General features: G+C 44.6%; 1 protein-coding gene across 1 annotated transcript in view; it reads right to left on the reverse strand.

The window, feature by feature from the left end:
* LOC122559441 overlaps positions 1–22,919 on the reverse strand; it is a 99,059-nt gene that overhangs the window by 21,721 nt on the left and 54,419 nt on the right. Inside the window, exons 8-11 of the mRNA XM_043708891.1 lie at positions 16,564–16,682; positions 8,044–8,150; positions 5,237–5,302; positions 4,104–4,186 (exon numbers count right to left, since the gene is read on the reverse strand). Coding sequence (XP_043564826.1) covers positions 4,104–4,186; positions 5,237–5,302; positions 8,044–8,150; positions 16,564–16,682 — 375 coding nt within the window. The remainder of the gene's footprint in view (positions 1–4,103; positions 4,187–5,236; positions 5,303–8,043; positions 8,151–16,563; positions 16,683–22,919) is intronic.

Genomic DNA, 22,919 nt, shown 5'->3' on the forward strand with positions numbered 1-22,919 from the left:
CATCTGCTTCAGAGGTGAGTAGTAACATCTCTAAACAGATTGTTTAGAAAATTTCTACAAATGCAAATTGTTGCCATTGAATACGGGCAGTGCAGTTATACCTCTCGGACCATGTGAATTACAAAACGCGAGTTTTCAATCTCAATTTTCTGACCAAAGGGATGTAAAACAGCAATGAGACCAAACAGTAAACAGGTCACGTTGCTCTCAACAGCTGATGCTGCTCACAAACCTGAATAGCTACGTCTGCATAAAATTGATTCTTTCTGGAGCTCGCACCAGCTGCTGCAAAAATTCCAGGTGCATAAATTCTCCGCAGAAAAGCAACACAGCATATTTATCATAAAGTGGAAGGACAATCCACCATTGGCAACATGAGCAGTTTGACATCTCTCATTATTGTCACACAAAACAGAGAACAAAAAGGGAGGATCACTTAGTTTTGGGATTTAACAGAGATATAAAAGAATCGCTGGCCATTAAAACCAGTTGCAAAAAAGAACCATTTTATGCTGCATCATCCTGGATCATTAAGATTGCAGCCTTGTCAATGATTTTAATCCTCAAATATGAAGCAGTCTTGGAGGAAGAGCAGCACACACTTTGTTTTATTCTTGTAACACATGTGGACGTCACAGCTAAGACCAGATGCTACCAGACCTGCTGAGCTTTTCCAGCAACTTCAGTTTTTGTTGCTGATTTACAGAATCGGCAGTTCTTTCGGTTTTTGAAGGCCAGCATTTGTTGGTCATCCTTGATTGTCCTTGAACTGAGTGATGTGCAAGGCCATTTCCGAGGTGGTTGAAGAGGCAATCACATTGCTGTGAATATGGAGTCACACATTGGCCAGACCAGGTAAGTACACAAAATTTTCCTTCCTAAAGTGGTCCATGTGTCTTTTACATGATTGATGATGGGTTTCATGTTCAGCATTATTAAAATGAGCTTTCAGTTCCGGGTTTATCAAATAATTGAATTTAAATTCCATCAGTCGACAGGCTGGGATTCTGAATTCATGCCCCCAAAGCATTAGCCTGGGCCTCTGGGTTACTATCTTTGAGAAGAAAATGAGGTCTGCAGATGTTGGAGATTAGAGGTGAAAATGTGTTGCTGGAGAAGCGCAGCAGGTCAGGCAGCATCCAGGGAACAGAAGAATCGACGTTTCGGGCATAAGCCCTTCTTCAGGAATGAGGAAAGTTTGTCCAGCAGGCTAAGATAAAAGGTAGGGAGGAGGGACTTGGGGGAGGGGCGTCGGAAATGTGATAGGTGTACCTGTTTCCTGGATGCTGCCTGACCTGCTGCGCTTCTCCAGCAACACATTTTCAGCTCTGGGTTACTAGCCCAGAGATAGTCCTACCAATTTCTACTCACTCCCTTGAGGTTGTAGGTCAATTTAAAATTTCTAAACTGAGGTTGATGCATTATTTTGGTGAATGAGGATGTTAAACTGTGAGGAAACCTAAGGGTGAGGGAGTGAGGAATGGAGTTAAAATACAGATCATTTACAATAGGGGCTGAATAGCCTCCTCCTGTTCCTATTGGTGTAAGTGATCAGGAAATATATAAACTAACCTAAAAATGACTTCAGGTTGCTAGAAGCATGGAAATGGATTCAATTTTAAGATCATAAGACGTAGTCGCAGAATTAGGCCATTCAGTCCATTGAGTCTGTTCCTGCATTTAATGAAATCATGACTCAACTGATAATCCTCAATTCCACTTTCCTGCCTTATCTCCATGACACTTGAGTCCCTTAATGATTAGAAATGTGTCTGTCTCAGCCTTCAGATCTCTGTTGTAAAGAGTTCCATGGGTTCATCACCCTCTGCTAGAAAAAAGTCCTCCTCATCTCTGCCTTAAATGGACAAATCCTTACTCTGAAATTATGCCCTTGGTCCCAGTCTCTCCCACAAGGGGAAACAACCTCTCCTCATCTGCCCTGTCAAATCTCCTAAGAATTGTGTATGTTTCAGTAAGGTGTCAATTTTTCCAAACTCTAATGAGTATAAGCCCAACCAACTCAACTTCTCCTCATAAGAAAATCTAGGGTATGGAGGGATCAATCCAGCACACCTTGAATACTGTGTGCAGTTTTGGTCTCCTAGTCTGAGGAAGGAAATTCCTACTGAGGAATATCAGCGAAGGTTCACCAGACTGATTTCCGGATTGACAGGACTGAAATATGAGGAAAGACTGGATTGACTGGGCTTGAACTCACTGGAATTTAGAAGAATAAGGGGGGAATATCATAGAAACATTTAACATCCTGATGGGACTGGACAGGCTAGATGCGGGAAGCATGTTCCCGATGTTGGGGAAATCCAGAACTAGAAGTCACAGTAAGGGTAAGCCATTCAGGACTGAGATGAGGAAGAATGCCTTCACTCAGGGAGTTGTGAATCTGTGGAATTCTCTCCTACAGGAAGATGTTGGGGCCAGTCCAATAGATATATTCAAGAAGGAGCTGGACGTGGCCCTTATGACTAAAGGGATCAATGGGGTATGTAGAAAAAGAAGGAATAGATTGTACGATCAGCCATGATCATGTTGAATGGTGGTACAGACTCAAAGGGACAAAGGGCCTACTCCTGGAACCATTTTCTAAGTTTCGACATTTCTATGAATCAACTCAAATGCCTCATATCTTTCTTTAGAAAAGGGGACAAAAAGTGTTCATAGTATTCCAGCTGTAGTCCTACTAGTTCCTTATATAGTTTTTTTAACAAGCTCTCCTGATATTTATACTCCATTTCCTTTGAGAAAAGACCAGGATTCCATCTGCCTTCCCTATTACCCAATGAACTTGGCCGCTAACTTTTTATGGTTCACGCACTAGGATCCCCAAGTCCATCTGTGCTAGAGCTTTCTGCAGTCTTTCTCTATTTAAATAATATTCAACTCTTTTATTCTCCCTGCCAAAATAATTGCATTTTGAAACATCTTTCATAATATCTTAAGCCTCTTTACAGCAAACCCAGCATTGATGAAGTTTAGTCATTGTGTAGTGCAGACACGGGACAAGAATTTTACAAGCAGCTAAAATTGAATTCATCTTCTTCTGAATGATTTATTGTCAGGTATATCTAGGGAGATACGGTGCAAATTGCTCTGCTGCCACAAACTGGCGCCATTTTGAGGTACAAAAGAATAAAAAGCAAGTACTTAAAGAGAGTTCATCTTCCTTGGCCAGGGTCCCAAACACAGCTCCAGGACTTCTGCAAGGTCCCTGCTCCAGGCCTACCACAGCCAGGAACCCCCGCTTCAGGCACTGGGACCGCTGCAGTCGATGACCTGCCACCACCGAAAGAGTCCACCCTCTGGGCCTACTGCAACCAGGAGTCCCTACTTCACCATCACTGCAGCCGATGCCCCTCCGCACTCACTAAAGGGAGCCCTCTTGACCTATCCTACCTGCCCATCTTCCTTCCCACCTATCCGCTCCACCTTCCTCTCAAACGTCGACTCTCCTGCTCCTCGGATGCTGCCTGACCAGCTGTGCTTTTCCAGCACCACACTTTTTGACTCGCATTCACTAAAACGCTGAGCAGCAGTTACACAATACAAAGGGAGGAAGACTTTCTCTGAGCTTTAATCAGGAAACTTCAGCTGATATAACTTGTGGAAACTTCCTGCTCGTGAAAGTTTTCTTTCATATGAACGGGGCTTTTTGAATTTGGTAATGGCTACAGCAGATTCATCCTGTTCTTAGAATGCTTTTAACCAAACTCTGAAAATCCAGTTCACAAAATGAGAAGCGGCATAGGTTGGTGACATAAAGAACAAATAAATTGATGAAAGTGTTGATTGAGGGATAAATACTGATGAGAATCATCTGTTCATCTTCAAAGTAACAGCAAAGTGGGATCTTTTACATCTGACTAAGAGGACACAAGATCCTCAGTTTAATACCTCATCTGCTTGACTACTTTAGAAAAGCACTGGAACTTCAATTTAGATGAAACACTCAAGTTTCTGGACTGGGACTTGAACGTACAACCTTCAAACTCAAGTGAGAGAGCTACCCACTGAGCCAGAGCAGGAATATCACATGTAATCTCTTCCATCCAAGTTATAAAGTACCAGCAGTTAAATTCCATCAGTACCTTGCTAACAGATGCTCCAAATCCATGACAAACATTGAAATTTTCAGATCTGCCAGCGCATGTCGAAATGCAGTCTTGCTGATCTGAAATGTAAAATGAAACACCGCATAACTCAAAATATCTAAACCCCTACTGAAAGAAAATATTCAATAAGAAGAGGATTTAAGTCCATGGGCAGGACAGTAGGAATCATTTGTATTTCATACAAGGTTACAGGAACAGAGCAGGACAGTGAGATTAGTTTGTAATTAAAAACAAAAAAAAATTTAATTGCAAACTAATTGCTGCAGATACTGGAATTGGTACTGAAAACAATTTTTTTTATTGTTTCAGCACAGATTTCTGCATCTGCAGTAATATGCTCCTAGTTTGTAATTGATATCAGGCTACAGGAAGAGAGCAAAGCAGTGGGATTATTTTGTAATAGATATAAAGCTATGGGAAGAGAATGGCGCTGTGGAATTAGTTTGGGATTAATTCAGGAACATGGGGAAGAAAAAGGGGCAGTGGGACTAGTTTGGGATTGACACAAGGATATCAGGGAGAACAGAACAGTGGGATTATTTTAATAATTATTGCATACACCAGTGAGACACCAGTGGGTTTAGTTTGGGATTAGGAAGAAAGTGGGAAAGCTATATAGTTAGCATTCTCTGAATAATTCTCTTGTATTTCAATTAAAAATTGCCAAATTTAGAGATAAGGAGGAGCCCATTTGTCCTATCATGCCTATGCCAACTCTGTGAATGAACAGTTTAATTAGTCCAAATCCCCTGCTCTTTGCCCAAAGCTTTGGGAAAGGATCCTCTTCAAATATTCCAATTTCCAATCTACTTACACTAGGGAATCTGCTTACACCGTCCTTTCACGCACTGTCTAAAATAAATGCCCACCTGGTTCATTTGCCACTTAACTGCTCATTCTTTGTCTTCCATATAAATCTCTAATTTCCCAACGATCCCATCAAAACTCCATCAGAGAATTTATTGAAGCACCTGGCAGTAAGCTGCATCGAGGTGGAACCTGAAAGGTAATTGCAGTCTCTCCAGTTCCCTACACAGAGCCTGTTGGAGTTCACATTTGCAAGGAGAGATAAAATGGACAACATCTTCTGTGATGAATCAGCTACTTACCAAACCACTGGCTTCTTTGTCATACTTGGCAAACTCATGGAGGACAGATGCACAGGCTTCCTCCATCTAGAACAAATGAATAATAATCTTGCATCAGTACAGTAGTCCATCTGAACTCAGTCCATCTGCTGGCTGATACCATCATCTATGTCATTGTTATGTTTAGACTTCACTGTTCCATTGCATCCCTGGCTGCAGGCCGTTTTGTAACTAGGTTAATGTTGCTCAGATTTTATATAATAATTTATAATGTTGCCCTCTACCACTGAATTCCTGATATCCAATCTCACTGAGTTGAATGTGCATTATGTGCCTACAAATGCAAATCGACAGTCAAAGACCCAACTGGACTATGAAGTGAAGCGGAATGGCAGAAAATCTTCCTCCACTTGTGTCAAGCTCCAACTCCCAGCACAATGCAAACTAAACACTATTTCTGAGAATGGCTCCAGGGATAAGGCAATGAGTTCTGTGGAGAAATTGGAAATGATAGAGAAAATAAAGCTGAGAGGAGATTTGTTAGAGGTATTCGAATTCCTGAAGACGGGCTTATGCCCGAAACGTCAATTCTCCTGTTCCCTGGATGCTGCCTGACCTGCTGCGCTTTTCCAGCTCTGATCTCCAGCATCTGCAGTCCTCACTTTCTCCTCAAAGTATTCAAAATCAGGAAGAGTCTAGTCAGAGTGGATAAAGAGACTGTGGCCAGATGTGTTGAGAATCAGAGGGCACAGATTTATAGTCATTGGAACAGACATCAATGGAAACAAGAGGAGAAACCTCTTCACAAAATGTGTGATTAGGGTCGACCTGAGTATATGGGAATGTCCTGAGTGTCCACACAAGTCGATAGGTGTGCAGACCCAGTGACTTCTGATCTACGGATTGGCAGAAAACGAAATATGGACAGTAGTGTGTGTGGTGGAAACAGGTTCAGCCAGAGTTCTCAAGAGGGATTTGAAAAAGCTCCTGAAGAGAAAACAATTGCAGGGCCATGAGAATCAGATTAGGTGAGTTATTCTCACAAAGTGTTAGCAAGGACTTGATGGAATAACTGGCCTCCTTCCCTCTGTGTTCTAAACATTCCAAGAACTACTGTCATCATGAAGAAGTGTGAGATGTTGCTCAGCGGGTAGTACCCTTGGCTCGGAGTCAGAAGGTTTGATTTGATTTGATTTGATTTATTATTATTGTCACATGTACCTAGGTACAGTGAAAAGTTTTGTTTTGTGTGCAGTACAGGCAGATCATACCATACAAGTTCATAGGATTACATATAGACTTCCCTGTGCCATTGCATCCCTGGCTGCAGAACGTTTCATGATTAGGTCAATGTTTTACAGATTTTTAATGAAACAATTGATGACATTGCCCTCAGCCTGAGCAGAGTGTGCATTTGTAAAAGCTGCCTATTAAAAGTTGTCTCGAACCAGGCGAGGAACAAAATGTTATGGCTGCAGAGAAGGTGCAGAGAAGGCAAAATCAATATTAGATTAGTAATTTTAGAGGTGCATTCAGAGGTCTAATAACAGTGGGGAAGAAGCTGCTCTGAAATCTGTTGGTCCGTGTGTTACGGGTCCAAGACCCATCCCAGAGCTTTGCACCTATATTGAGGCTGATAGAGTGTTGCATTGTCAAAATGCTTGCCTTTCAGACAGGATGCTAAAATCTTCTTTGAGGTGGATGAAAAGAATCCATGGCAGGAGTTTCTAGAAGAGGAGGTGATTTCTCCCTGGTGACCTGGACCAATATTTATCCCTCAACCGACAGCACTAAAAACATTACTCATTCTCTTAATGCTTTCAACACTGCTGACTGTGGGAGTTTGCTCTGAGCAAAATGGTTGCTGCGATGCAAGGGAATGGGATTGATGACAAATTAAGTTGACGGTGGAGTGAATGGGGCACCAATGCACCCAATACCAATTTCAGACCCGCAGTCTTGTCTTGCTCCACAACAGCATCTGTTCTATGGGATAAATCTGGGCAGAATTCACTGGTGCTGAACCAAAACCACAAACATAAAGCAGTTTTAAATAATGTCTTGCGTCACAGCAGAGGATATAGCAGTTTTGCAGCTGCAAGTGATTATACACCAGATGAAAATGCTGAGATGTGCAAACAGGTCACGTGTAATTCACCTTGTCCCCCTATAATCGGCACAGCCACTGGCTGGGTATAACCAAGAGACCGAAAAATTAAATTCAGAAAAATGCTGCCCCTCATAAAATAGATAAAGTAAGACAGGTTTGCACAGGAGATTGTCAGAAATTCACTTCACCTGAATAAGCTTCAAAATACTGACAAGGTCATCAGTTAGAAGGAGATGAGAGTTCAGTTTGTTGTTCTCTGAAGTTCCACTCTTCCACATTCATTACCAGATATCACCAGCACGGCTGATATTTATTGCTCCTTGCTAGTTGTCCTGCGAGTAGGTGGGTGTGAGCGTCCTTCCTGACACTGCGGTCCATGTGGTAAAGTGCTTCCCCAGTGCTGCTGGGACAGCGTCCGAGGATATTGACCCAAACTGTAACCTACAGGACTACACACCAGGAGCTGGATGGTGGTTTCGATTGAGTAACACTGTATCAGACCAAATGACCAACTCTGGTCTGCAGTGGCACTGGCCACTGCCGGAAATGTTTATTACAGCTGACCCAGGTGTAACCTCACAGATCTCAGCCGCACTGATGCAAACCAGGCTCCAGTTTTGAAGGAACTCATTCCAATTTAAAGCAGTTGACAGAGAAGTGCCAGAGTTACAGGTTGGTGTTAGTTTTACATTGGGTTTCCGCATTCTGTGTCACCTACCTTATCTTTAAGTATCTTAATAAAGTCTTCACTGGGATCAGCAACACCGATTGATGGGTTGTGTTTATTTTTAGCTGTTGGTGACCTTGCTGAGTATTCGTTTGGATCTGAAAGAGATTTATGATCATTCTGATGGAGACTGTGCTTTGAAATTGCAAGTGGCTTTACAATTCAAACACTGCTGGCTGTTCTCTGTAGATGAAATGCAAGTTCTCGTTTCACTGTGGAAAGGTTTTACACCCCACTGATGTAAACCGGGCACCAAATCCTGCGCCAATGCCCAGATTTATTCCTGTCCCATTTTAATATTCCCCAGCGCCACTCTCCCATTGCTAACCTCCAGGGATCTGTTCCGTTCCTGTCACCTGGGAATCTTGACTAACCCCGTTTGCAGATTGTTAACCTCCTGCCACATTACAGCCCATTGTTAGCAAATTTGTAGAGATTCTTTAAATATATTCCTTAGACTCTGAGTGTTGCGTGAATGCTGTTTCCTGTCTGAATGTCTTTCATTCCTTTTGCAGTCCAACTCTCCCTAAACCCTCATGGCCACCTCCAGATATTGCAGTAGAAGACCAGTCACGATAGAGAGGCAGTGCAGGAGTGGTAACGTCATTGGGTTGGAAATCCAGAGGCCTAACTTAAAATTCTAGGGACATACCATCATGGCAGAAGGTGAAATTTTAATTCGATTGAAAATAAAACTGGAATAAACATCCTCATGGCAACCATGTGACCCCTACCAATGTCTGAATCACTAGTGTCCTTTAGAGAAGGCAATCTTCCATCCTTACCTCCCCTGGCCTATATGTGACTCCAGACCCCAGTGATGTGGTTAACTCTTAACTGTCTTCTGGATATTTAGGGATGAGCGATAAATGCTGGTCTAGCCAGCAGCACCCACATCCATGAGTGAGTAAAAAATGATTTCACCGCATGTTGGAGTGGGTTGAAGGGATTAAATGACCAGCTCCTGTTGCCTGTTCTGATCCCATCCATTGCTCATTCTTTTAGGAAACACTGAGGATGGCAAGGCTACAAAATATACTCTGGGTGGGGGATTTCAATGTGCATCACCAAGAGTGGCTCGGCGGCAGCATTACTGATAGAGCTGGTCGGCTCCTAAAGCACGTAGCTGCTCGACTGTGTCTGTGGCAGGTTGTGAGGGAAACAACAAGAGGGATAAACATACTTGACCCCATTCTGATCAATCAGATGACAGTGTTGGTAAGAATGACCACCACACAGTTCTTGGGGAGACGAACACCTGCCTTCGCATACCCTCCAGCTTATTGTGTGGTACTATCGCCGTACTAAATGGGACAGACTTCAAACAGATGGAGCAACTTTAGATTGAGCATTGATGATGCACTATGGGGCATCAACAGCAGCAGAACTGTACTCCAGCACAATCTGTAACATCATGGCACAGCATATCCCTCACTCAACAATTACCATCAAGCCACGGGATCAAATCCGGATCAATGGAGAGCGCAGGAGAGCATGCTAGGAGCAGCACCAGACATACCTGAGAATGAGGTTTGAACCTGGTGAAGTTACCAATCAGGACTAGTTGTTGCTTGTGCTATTTGACATGCAAGTGACAGACTAAGTGAGCCCACAATCAACAGATCAGATCTAAGCTCGCAGTCCTGCCACATCCAGTCATGAATGGTGGTGGACAATTAAACAACTGTCTGGAGGAGGAAGCTCCACAAATATCTCCACCGCCAAGAATGGAAGGGCCCGACACATCAGTGAAAATGATAAGGCTGAAGCATCACAGCTATCTTCAGCTAGAAATGATGAGTGGATGATCCATTTTGGCTTCCTCCAGTCATCCCCAGCATTACAGATACCAGTCCCCAGCTAATTCGATTCACTCCACATGATGTCAAAAAATGTTGGAGGCACTGGATACTGCAAAGGCTATGGGCCCTGACAACATGTTAGCAATAGAACTGAAGACTTCTGCTCCAGAACGTGCCACTCCACTTCCACTACAGTTAACAACACTGGCACCTACCCGACATGTGGAAAATTGCCCCAGGTATGTACACAAGAAGCAGGACAATTCCAACCTGGCTAATTACTACCCCGTCAGTCTACTCTCGATCGTCAGTAAAGCGGTGGAAGGCGACGTCAACAGTGCTATCGTGCACTACCTGCTCAGCAATAACCTGCTCAGTGACGCCCAGTTTGGGTTCCTCCAGGGCCATTCAGCTCCGCACCTCATTGCAGCCTTGGTTCAACATGGACAAAAGAGCTGGATTCCAGAGGGGAAATGAGAGTGACAGCCTTGACATCAAGGCCGCATTTGACCATATGTGGCATCAAAGAGCCCTAGCAAAACTGGAATCAATGGGTATCAGGGGCAAACTCTCTGCTGGTTGGAGTCAGAACTGGCATACAGGAAGATGGTTATGGTTGTTGGAGGTGAGTCATCTCAGCTCCAGGACATCTTCGTGGGAACTCCTCAGGGTAGTGTCCTAGACCCAACCATCTTCAGCTGATTTATCGATGACCTTCTCTCCACCATGAGGTCAGACAAGGGGATGTTCACCAATGAATGCTCTAAGTTCAGCATCATTCATGCAGATACTGAAGCAGTCCATGTTCCCTCAATGTCAGAAAAACGAAGGAGCTGGTTATTGACTTTAGGAAGTGGAGTGGAGGACTGCCCCTGTCAGTAATAATGATGATGAGGTTGACGTAGTCAACAGCTTTAAGTTCCTAGGAGTAAATATCACCAACAATCTACCATCCACATCATCAGTCAAGAAAGCACCCCAATGCCTTTACTTCGTAAAAAGGCTATGGACATTCGGCATTTTCACAATGACTCCTACAAATAGTTATTGTTGCACCATAGAAAGCATTCTATCAGGATGCATCACAGCGTCATACGGCAACTGTTCTGCTCAAGACCACAAGAAATGACAGATTTGTGAACACAGCCCAGTCCAACAAGCAAACAGCCTTCCTTCTACTGATTCCATCTAGACTTCTGACTGCCTTGGGAAAGCTATCAGCATAATCAAAGACTCCACCCTCTTCCATTGGGTAAAAGATGCAAAAGCTTGAAAATTCATACCACAAGATTTAAAAACAGCTTCTTCCCTGCTGTTATCAGACTTAAGAACAGACTTCTCATATACTAGAGTTGATCATTCTCTGCAGCTGTAACACTATATTCTGCACTGTGTTCGATTACCCTAATGTACCTATGCAAAGTATGATTGGTCTGGATAGCAGGCAAAACAATGCTTTTCACTATATCTTGGTACATGACAGTAGTAAATCCAATCAAATCCAAAGCCACGGCCACTTCCATCTGGAAGGGCAATGGCAGGAGATACATGGGAACACCACCACCTGCAAGTACCCCTCCAAGCCAATCACCATCCTGACCTGGAAATATATGATGTGGAGGTGCCAGCATTGGTCTGGGGTGGACAAGGTCAGAAGTCACACAACACCAGGTTTATTTGAAATCAGTAGCTTGTGGAGCATAGCCCCTTCACTAGATGGAGTGAAGAGAAGCACACAGGCACAGAATTTATAGGCAGAAAGATCAAAAGATTGCACAATTGGTGTGAGTGGAATGTTGACAGATTGAACAATAAGTTTCTGCAGGTGACCAAAAGTGTCAGACGGCATGAGTAAAGTGTCAACAGCTGAACAGCAAGTGAAGGGATGACCTATTATCCGATTAATTGAGCTTGTGATTTCAAATAAACCTTTTGGGCTATCACCTGGTGTCATGTGACTTCTGACCTTGGCAGTATATTACTATTCCTTCACTATCACCTTGTCAATATCCTGGAATTCCCTCCTTCAGGGCATTGTGGGTCAAGCTGCAGGACATGGACTGCAGCAGTTCAAGAAGGCGGCTCAGCACCACCTTCTCAAGGGCAACTAGGGACAGGTGATAAATACTGGTCCAGCCAGCAATACCCACGTCCCACAAGTGTATATAAAAAAGTTTGTTTTATGCAATTATCCTTTCCCCACCATAGATTGTTGCTAATTCTAGTCCCAACCTAAAATTATGTCAGTTCACCACATCGTAACTCTGATCCCATCCTGACCTCACTTGCTAATTTTTGCTTCCATGAAATTTTGTCCATGACAGTTTGGTACAGGAAGCAGATTTGCACATTTAATTTATCACCTTTTAACAAAATTGTTCATCACTTGTGGGCGTCAGTGGCTGTAGTTGTCCATCCTTAACCTACCTTGAGGTGATGGTCATGAGCCACCTTCCTAAACCACGTTAAAAATCAGACAACACCAGGTTATTGTCCAACAGGTTTAATTGGAAGCACACTAGCTTTCGGAGCGCTGCTCCTTCATCAGGTGGTTGATAAAGGAGTGTCGCTCCGAAAGCTAGTGCTTCCAATTAAACCTGCTGCACTATAACCTGGTGTGTGTGATTTTTAACTTTGTACACCCCAGTCCAACACCGGCATCTCCAAATCATTCCTAAACTACTGCAGCCCTATCGGGGAACCTTCTGTGCGGTTAGGAAGGGAGTTCTGAGATTCTGACCCAGTGACTGGGCCAATGTTTGGTAACTATTTCTAAAGTCTGAAAAAAGAGTAGTAAGGACAAGCCAGGGAACTATAGACCAGTGATGTTGGTGGTGAGCAAGTTGTTGGAGGGAATCCTGAGGGACAGGGTGAACATGTATTTGTAAAGGCAAGGCCTGATTAGGGATAGTCAACATGGCTTTGTGCGTGGGAAATCATGTCTCACAAACTTGATTGAGTTTTTTGAAAAAGTAACAAAGAGGATTGATGAGGGCAGAGTGGTAGATGTGCTCCATATGGACTTCAGTAAAGAGGTCGACAAGGTTTCCCATGGGAGACTGGTTAGCAAGGTGAGATCTCATGGAATACAAGGAGAACTAGCCATTTGGATACAGAACTGGTTCAAAGGTAGAAGACAAGAGGGTGGTGGTGGAGGGTTGTTTTTCAGACAGGAGGCCTCTGACCAGTGGAGTGCCACAAGGATCGGTGCTGGGTCCATGATCTTTCATCATTTATATAAATGATTTGGATGCGAGCATAAGAGGTACAGTTAGTAAGTTTGCAGATGACACCAAAATTGGAGGTGTAGTGGACAGCAAAGAGGGTCTCTTCAGATTACAACAGGATCTTGACCAGATGGGCCGATGGGCTGAGAAGTGGCAGATGGAGTTTAATTCAGATAAATGCGAGGTGCTGCATTTTGGGAAAGCAAATTTTAGCAGGACTTATACACTTAATGGTAAGGTCCTAGGGAGTGTTGCTGAACAAAGAGACCTTGGACAGTGCAGGTTCATAGCTCCTTGAAAGTGGAGTCGCAGGTAGATTGGGTAGTGAGGAAGGCGTTTGGTATGCTTTCTTTTATTGGTCACAGTATTGAGTACAGGAGTTGGGAGGTCATGTTTGGCTGTACATGACATTGGTTAGGCCACTTTTGGAATATTGTGTGCAATTCTGGTCTCCTTCCTATTGGAAAGATGTTGTGAAAGAAATGGTTCAGAAAAGATTTACAAGGATATTGCCAGGGTTGGAGGATTTGAGCTATAGGGAGAGGTTGAATAGGCCAGGGCTGTTTTCCCTGGAGCATGGATAGGATAAATAGACAAAGTCTTTTCCCTGGGTTGGGGGAGTCCAGAACTAGAGGGTGAGAGAGGAAAGATACAAAAGAGACCTAAGGGGCAACTTTTTCATGCAGAGAATGGTACGTTTATGGAATGAGCTGCCAGAGGAAGTGGTGGAGGCTGGTACAATTGCAACATTTAAAAGGCATTTGGATGGGTATATGAATAGGAAGGATTTGGAGGGATATGGGCCGGGTGCTGGCAGGTGAGACTAGATTGGGTTGGATATCTAGTCGGCATGGATGAATTGAACCAAAGGGTCTGTTTCTTTGCTGTACGTCTCTATGAGTCTATGTGCAAAGCCAGCAACAACAAGAGGTGACATTGTAACATCATTCAAATGAATATTATTCTTCACCCAAAGCTTGGTCAAAATTTTCAAGGTTGTGATTGATGGGGATTGATAACAAAAAGCATATGGATCAAAGAGGGAAGTTGGTAAAAGAAATTGAGGTACATTGAGAACTATAATCTCAATGAATAACACACCAGGCTGAAGGTGCTGAATGGCCTCCCCCTGTTTGTGTACACAGACGATCAAATTATTTTTATCTCCTTGCTAAGATTGTCTACTCATTGTGTCCAAGACTTTATCCATCGCCATGAATCTCACTCAGTTTCAATTTCACAAATAAAAAACCCTTCCACGCAACTGACCTATCTCAGTCTCAATTGTTCCAAAGATATTGTTGTTGGTTTCTTATGTCACATTCGTATATGAACAGGATAAGACTATTCAGCCCCTCAAACAAGTTCTGCCATTCAATTAAATCAAGGATTATCTAAGACTTAACAACATATATTTGCTCAAGTTCCATAATCCTTAATACCGCAACTTGATCTCAAATCCCTGTTCTCTATAAAAACTGAAAGAACTGTGGATGCTGTACAGAACAACCTCGATTATCTGAACATCAATTATCCGTATTTTGGATTATCCAAACAAGATCTCAAGGCCCCGTAAAAACGTTATCCATTATCTGAACAATCCATTATCCAAACTCTCAGTGATCTGAACAAAATACTCCACGCTCGTCTTGTTCGGGTAATCGATGTCGTTATGTAAATCAGAAACAAAAACAGAAATTGCTGGAAATGATCAGCTGGTCTGGCAGCATCTGTGAAGAGAAATTAGTGTTTACATTTCAGAACTGGTGACCCTTCCTCAGAACTGGGAACTCAGAACTCTGATTTCTCTTCACAGATGCTGTTAGACCTGCTGAGCATTTCCAGCAATTTCTGTTTCTGACCTTGCTCTCCACCACGATTATGCCTGTAGCCCCCTCAAGTTCACTAGTTGGAATTCTCTTCTGATATTCCCACCATTTTCCATTCATGGGATGTGGGCATTGCTGGCAAGACCAGCCTTTCCGAAATAGCTCTTGAGCTAAGTGACTCACTAAACCATTTCAGGGGGTAGTTAAGAGTCAACCACATTGCTGTGGATCTGGAATCACATATAGGCCAGACCAGATAAGGATGGCAGATTTCTTTCTCTAAAGGGCATTAGTAAATGATAATTGATGAAAACCTCATCACACAATCACAGAGATAAGCTTTCAATTTAATTTAGTTTAAATTCCACCAGCTTCCATGGTGGTATTTGCATCCATGACCCCAGAGCATTAGACTGGGCCCCTTGATTATTAATCCAATAACATTACCACCAATATTCCCTCTAAGCCACAGGGCTGCACATGTGCAGAGATACTCTGAGGGTCTGTGCCTGGTGATTGGCATGCCAACATCATAGACAACCCTGGCTTTCGATGCTACAGGTTGCTACCACACATGGACCTCAGAGGTCTGCCTAAAAAACAGATTGATTTCTGCCCCACCACCATTGCTCCCAACCTAATACATCTCAATCCCACCTTCAAATACCCCCTCAAAACATTGCCTCTTGTGTCACAATTCTGTGCATTTGCCCCTCCTAACATTACTCCTTTTACAGATGGAGCCTTAACTGTGAAGTAGTTGGGATGTTTTGACATCTCTGTGCCTATTATTGCCAATTACAGTGTGAACAATAACATTAGTAGAACTTGGTACACCCCAAGATATGGTGGAGAGTGATGATAGGACTGGGTTAGTAGAAGAGGCACTAAGGTAGTGTCCTGGGGGAATGGGTTTATATCTTACCATGAATTACATTAATAAAATCTGGGATTGAAAGTTGATCTCTGTAACTTTAACCATAAAAGTACAATTTTTGTAAAAACTCACCTTGTTCACTTATGTCCTTGAGGGAAGGAAATCTGCCAGTACCATCACGTCTGGCCTACATGTGACTTTGGAGAAACTGAGGACTGCACATGCTGGAGATCAGAGTTGAGAGTGTGGCGTTGGAAAGGCACAGCAGGTCAGGCAGCATCCGAGGAGCAGGAGAATTGATGTTTCAGGCTTTTCCAGCATCACACTCTTGACTACATGTGACTTTGAGAGCCACAACGATGTGGCTGAGTCTTCACTGTTCTCTGAAATGGTCTAGTAAGCCCCTCAGTTCTGGGGCAAACAGAGGTGGGAACCAATGCTGGCGTTGCCAGCAACAACTGAATTCCCATGAAAGAATAAATCAGAAAGGCTATTTCAGGGCTGTGTTAAAACATTTACCAATTAATGGTAAGATTGGTGGGGAGTTGAGGATTACCTTTTTTGACTCAGAGGGTGGTGGAGCCTATCCAGAAGGCCAGAAACCCTCAGCACACTTAGGAATCATTTGCTATGTACTTGCAGTGCTTTAACCCTGATGGAGATGAACAAAGAGTGAAAATGCATGGTTAAACTGGATAGCTCTTTCCCAGCCAGCATGGACATGATGGCTTGAATAGTCTCCTTTTGTGCAGTAACTTTTTATGATGTGAAATTACCTGCTCTACAGATTGTGCCGAGATTCGTTGTTTCATGACGAATTGTTTGCTGGGAATTTATTCCAAGTTCACGTAAAAGCTGTTCAGTTGGGATTTCCAATTTTCGTTCCTTACTAATCCTGCACAACAGAAAACAAAAGCATAGTTACAAAGTGGAATAAATAATCTTTTCACAACAAAAAATATTTGAATGTTTGATCTGTTTCTTTTAACAGTCTTTTTTGTCAGATGACGCACCAATAGTATCAAGAGGACATTTAATCCAAATTCACCATCTTAGGACATTCACAGAAAACAGCCAGTGAAATGATTCGGAAACGCCTTTACTTTTGTAATGTACAATACATTGCTGCAGTGAGTTTGCTCAGCAAGCAGTCACAGTATGATCTTTTTTATATCTTTACCAAGGAAATCACTGATGTGACCAGTATTTGTTGCCCATTTCCAATTGCCTTTTGAACAAATGGCTTGCCAGGGCCATTTCAGAGGGTAGTTCAGAGTCAACCACATCGCTGAGGATCTGGAGTCACATGTAGGCCAGATTGAGTCAGGATGGCAGTTCCCTTCCAGTTAGGTTTATATGACAATGGGTGAATAAATATTTATTCACAGGACGTGAGTGTCACTGGCAAGGCCAGCATGTATTGCTGATCCGTAATTGCCCAGAGGGCAGTTAAGAGACAACCACACTGTTTTCTTCTCTAAAGAATATTAGTGAATCACATGGCTTTTCCCAACAATTGACAATGGATTCATGGTCATCATTAGACTCTTAATTCCGGATAATTTGTTGATAACAAATTCCACCATCTGCTATAGTGGGATTTGAATCCTGGTCCCTAGAAGTTAACCTGGATCTCTGGAGTAACAGTCCAATGACAATATCCCATTAAGTGGTGGAGGAGAGAATTGGGTTTGTGCTCCCAGTGGTGGTGGTTTTGGAGGGAGAGGACAATGTGAGCCCAGTCTTGGAGGAGGGCAGTGAGAGTATGTTCCTCGTGGTGGTAATGGAGGGAGACGACAATGTGCTCCCGGTCTTGGAGGAGGGCGGTGAGTTCCTGGTGGTGGGGGAGGGGGGTGAGAGTGTGTTCTTGATGTTGGGGAAGGGTGGGTGAGAGTGTGTTCTTGATGGTGGGGGAGGGAGTGTGTTCCTGGTGGTGGAGGAGGGGGATGAGAGTGTGTTCCTGGTGGTGGAGGAGGGGGATGAGAGTGTGTTCCTGGTGGTGGAGGAGGGGGATGAGAGTGTGTTCCTGGTGGTGGAGGAGGGGGATGAGAGTGTGTTCCTGGTGGTGGAGGAGGGGGATGAGAGTGTGTTCCTGGTGGTGGAGGAGGGGGATGAGAGTGTGTTCCTGGTGGTGGAGGAGGGGGATGAGAGTGTGTTCCTGGTGGTGGAGGAGGGGGATGAGAGTGTGTTCCTGGTGGTGGAGGAGGGGGATGAGAGTGTGTTCCTGGTGGTGGAGGAGGGGGATGAGAGTGTGTTCCTGGTGGTGGAGGAGGGGGATGAGAGTGTGTTCCTGGTGGTGGAGGAGGGGGATGAGAGTGTGTTCCTGGTGGTGGAGGAGGGGGATGAGAGTGTGTTCCTGGTGGTGGAGGAGGGGGATGAGAGTGTGTTCCTGGTGGTGGAGGAGGGGGATGAGAGTGTGTTCCTGGTGGTGGAGGAGGGGGATGAGAGTGTGTTCCTGGTGGTGGAGGAGGGGGATGAGAGTGTGTTCCTGGTGGTGGAGGAGGGGGATGAGAGTGTGTTCCTGGTGGTGGAGGAGGGGGATGAGAGTGTGTTCCTGGTGGTGGAGGAGGGGGATGAGAGTGTGTTCCTGGTGGTGGAGGAGGGGGATGAGAGTGTGTTCCTGGTGGTGGAGGAGGGGGATGAGAGTGTGTTCCTGGTGGTGGAGGAGGGGGATGAGAGTGTGTTCCTGGTGGTGGAGGAGGGGGATGAGAGTGTGTTCCTGGTGGTGGAGGAGGGGGATGAGAGTGTGTTCCTGGTGGTGGAGGAGGGGGATGAGAGTGTGTTCCTGGTGGTGGAGGAGGGGGATGAGAGTGTGTTCCTGGTGGTGGAGGAGGGGGATGAGAGTGTGTTCCTGGTGGTGGAGGAGGGGGATGAGAGTGTGTTCCTGGTGGTGGAGGAGGGGGATGAGAGTGTGTTCCTGGTGGTGGAGGAGGGGGATGAGAGTGTGTTCCTGGTGGTGGAGGAGGGGGATGAGAGTGTGTTCCTGGTGGTGGAGGAGGGGGATGAGAGTGTGTTCCTGGTGGTGGAGGAGGGGGATGAGAGTGTGTTCCTGGTGGTGGAGGAGGGGGATGAGAGTGTGTTCCTGGTGGTGGAGGAGGGGGATGAGAGTGTGTTCCTGGTGGTGGAGGAGGGGGATGAGAGTGTGTTCCTGGTGGTGGAGGAGGGGGATGAGAGTGTGTTCCTGGTGGTGGAGGAGGGGGATGAGAGTGTGTTCCTGGTGGTGGAGGAGGGGGATGAGAGTGTGTTCCTGGTGGTGGAGGAGGGGGATGAGAGTGTGTTCCTGGTGGTGGAGGAGGGGGATGAGAGTGTGTTCCTGGTGGTGGAGGAGGGGGATGAGAGTGTGTTCCTGGTGGTGGAGGAGGGGGATGAGAGTGTGTTCCTGGTGGTGGAGGAGGGGGATGAGAGTGTGTTCCTGGTGGTGGAGGAGGGGGGGTGAGAGTGTGTTCCTGATGGTGGAGGAGGGGGGTGAGAGTGTGTTCCTGGTGGTGGAGGATCGAGGAGAGCTTGAGCCCAGTGCCCAGTGTGGGACCTGGCAGCTTTAGTAGCGGCTGCATTGCGGAGATCAGTCTAGCCCAGACCTATGCCAGCAGCAGCGGTAGTGCCGAGATTGCAGCCGACAGTGTGGTGAAGAGTCTCAAGGCTGGCCAAGCACATCGTGCTGGTGTTGGTCTCTGTATTGGGTTGGATGGACCTGAATCCAGCTCTATGGCTAAGCACGGGAAAAGGTCTGTAATGTTGAACTTTCCAGTTTCCTTCTCTTTTTCTCTACTTTATACCTACGATTTTTTTTTATTTGGGCACCTTTGAATCTAAGCTGCCACTGGGAATAGTGACTTTGTACACTTTCCACTTTATTCTCATACTTGAGTACACGGCATAGTAAAATCTAATTTGTTAAATTTACAATGCAAGACTTTAATAGAACAGAGCAGGCCAAAGAAACAATATCAAGCAGGCAGAAAGAAGAAAATTTTTACAAGCGATGAAAGCAAAACCAGATAATAAATGAATGTTTCACAGTGAACACAATAGCAAATCAATACCCTCTTCAAAATATATTGGCTTCACCAATAGCATAAAACCTTGTGCTGTAATTATCAAAATCTGTACTGTCAGCTTGCTTTCGCTCAAATACATATCCATAATTCAGGAGTGACTACACCAGCTGGTTTCTTATTGACTGTCACTGCAACCACACAGAAAATGTAAACTGCCACCACAAACAAGCATTTAACAGCTGAGATGTTATTTTAAATTCACAATATATGATTGCCGTTGTTCTTTTTGTTTACCACATACCTGGCTTCAAGTTTTCCTGCAGACAATTGGTCACATAATTCAGAAGAGCACTCAAGATGCAGATGAAATGCTGAACTGAAGTCTCATATTCCTTCTTTTTTGAATGTTAAAGATCCCAGGGACATGATTTGAAGAACAGGAGAATGCTGCACATCATGTATCCCTGAGGTCTTTCTCTGTCTTTGTGATTTCCTTTTCCAACAACCTCACACTGTTTCACAGCATTCCTGACCCCCACACTCTTTCCCTACCAAGGTGATGGTGACATGGTGGTCTCTGTTACTAGACTAATAATCCAGAACTAGGAATTCTGATTCACAATTGCACCACAGCACGTGGTAGAATTTACACTCAATCGATATAATTGGAATTAAAGGGTTCTTGTGGTGTGGTGGTATTGTCCCTACCTCTGAGCCAGGAGAATTCAAGTCTCACCTGTTCCATAAGTGTGTAATAACACCTCTAACCAGTTTGATTAAAAAATACCATATCAGTGAACTGCAACATCACCTAAATGCATATGTGGAATTGAAATCTCGTCAGTGTTGATGGGCATACAATTATCATTGATTGTTGTAAAAAGCCCTTTTGGGAAGGAAATTTACTGTCCTTACCTGGTCTGGCTGATGTGTGACTCCAGACCAACAGCAATGTGGTTGACCCTGACCTGCCCTCTGAAGTGGCTGTGCAAGCCACTTAGCTCAGTTACTGGCATTGCCATAGACACTCACATCCCATGAAAGAATAATGATACTCCCCACAGAACCTTATATCAGTCATTCCCTCACCATGTGTAAGTACTGTATTCCCTCATTCACAACAGAATCTCCCCACAGACACTCTCCCTCATTCACCACAGAACCTCTCCACAGACACTCTCCCTCATTCACCACAGAATCTCTCCACAGACACTCTCCCTCATTCACCACAGAATCTCTCCACAGACACTCTCCCTCATTCCCAACAGTCTCCCTCCACAGACACTCTCCCTCATTCACCACAGAACCTCTCCACAGACACTCTCCCTCATTCACCACAGAATCTCTCCACAGACACTCTCCCTCATTCACCACAGAATCTCTCCACAGACACTCTCCCTCATTCACCACAGAATCTCTCCACAGACACTCTCCCTCATTCACCACAGAATCTCTCGTCTCCCCACAGACACTGTGCCTCATTCCCCAGTCTCCCCACAGACACTCTCCCTCATTCCCCACATAGTCTCCCCACAGACACTCTCCCTCATTCACCACAGTCTCCCCACAGACGCTCTCCCTCATTCCCCAGAGTCTCCCCACAGACACTGTGCCTCATTCCCCAGTCTCCCCACAGACACTCTCCCTCATTCCCCACAGAGTCTCCCCACAGACACTCTCCCTCATTCCCCACAGAATCTCCCCACAGACACTCTCCCTCATTCACCACAGAGTCTCCCCACAGACACTCTGCCTCATTCCCCAGTCTCCCCACAGACACTCTCCCTCATTCCCCACAGATTCTCCCCTATTGCGCCCTCCCTCATTCACTATAGAATCTCTCCATGGGTGCTCTTCCTCATTCACCACAGAGTTTCTCCACAGGTACTCTCTCTCATTTGCCACAGATTCTCCCCAGACACACACTCCCCTCCCCAACAGACACTTCCCATGTCGAATGGATTAGGTCAGAGGCAAACATCTCACTACTGTAAGGGTGACAAGATTTCAATCACTTCACTGGTGGTTGTTTATTGGCTCTATTGGCTAGGTAGCTAGTGTGTGGATCTGATTAATGTCCCAAAACCATTGGGTTCTATTCCTGTTCAATCCCCATACAATCATAGACCCTTACAGCATGGAAAGACAACCTTCAGCCCACACCATGTAGTAAGTGTATATTTATTTTAATTCAATTTTCCAGCACTTGGCCCTGTAGCCTTGGAAGCTATGGCATTTCAAGTGCTCATCTAAATATTTCTTAAATGTCTTGAGGGTTCTTACCTCTATCACAGTTTCAGATAATGAGCTCCTACAACCCTCTGGGTGAAATTATCTTTCCGCAAACCCCTTTGAAACGTCCTGCTCCTTAACTTACACCCACAGTCTCAGGGTTTCCCTTTTTAGCCTATCTGTGATTAAAAAAAAAGTTCCTCAGTGAATTTGCTGTGGTTCAGCAAACAATCACCAAGGATTTGTATTGGGCAGAGAATTCACTGAGGAACATGATAAAGTTTGTCATTGTTAAAGTTTCCCCGCATATACTGACAGCTATATTTCAAGATGAAATGCAACTCTATTACACATCAGATCAGAGACTGAGTTGGGTGATCACCAATGATCAGAACTATGTCCATTCCATAGATTGTATTTGCAGTGCAGCTAAGATCAAATCTAAATGGAGGCATTAGGGACATTAATGATTATAATCCAATAATGCACTTTTCTGTTAAAGTTTGTAACATCAATTGATGGGCAAGTTCCCAGAATTGCTTTTAGCTGGGTTAATCAAACTGCCTGCCAGGTGAGGGCAAAACTCCTTGTTGAGCTGTTTTACAGGTAGGCCTGTTAGTATCACTTGCCTGAATTAAGGGGTGATTGGTAACTGGAGTTGGCTCATTACCCAGGGAAGAGTTTGGAAGTAGCTTGAAGGGTTGCTGGGTGCTGAGTTGGATTGAGACATCGATCTTTCCCCTCTACATTAACATTTGTTTCCTCTGCGTGCTCTGCATCCCTCCCACAATCCAAAGATGTACAGGTTAGGTGAATTGGACATGCTAAATTGCCTGTAGTGTTCAGGGATGTGGAGGTTAGGTGCATTAGTCAAGGGTAAATGTGGAGTAATAGGGTAGGGA

Source organism: Chiloscyllium plagiosum, chromosome 19, assembly GCF_004010195.1.
Source record: "Chiloscyllium plagiosum isolate BGI_BamShark_2017 chromosome 19, ASM401019v2, whole genome shotgun sequence".
Taxonomy (NCBI): Eukaryota; Metazoa; Chordata; class Chondrichthyes; order Orectolobiformes; family Hemiscylliidae; genus Chiloscyllium; species Chiloscyllium plagiosum.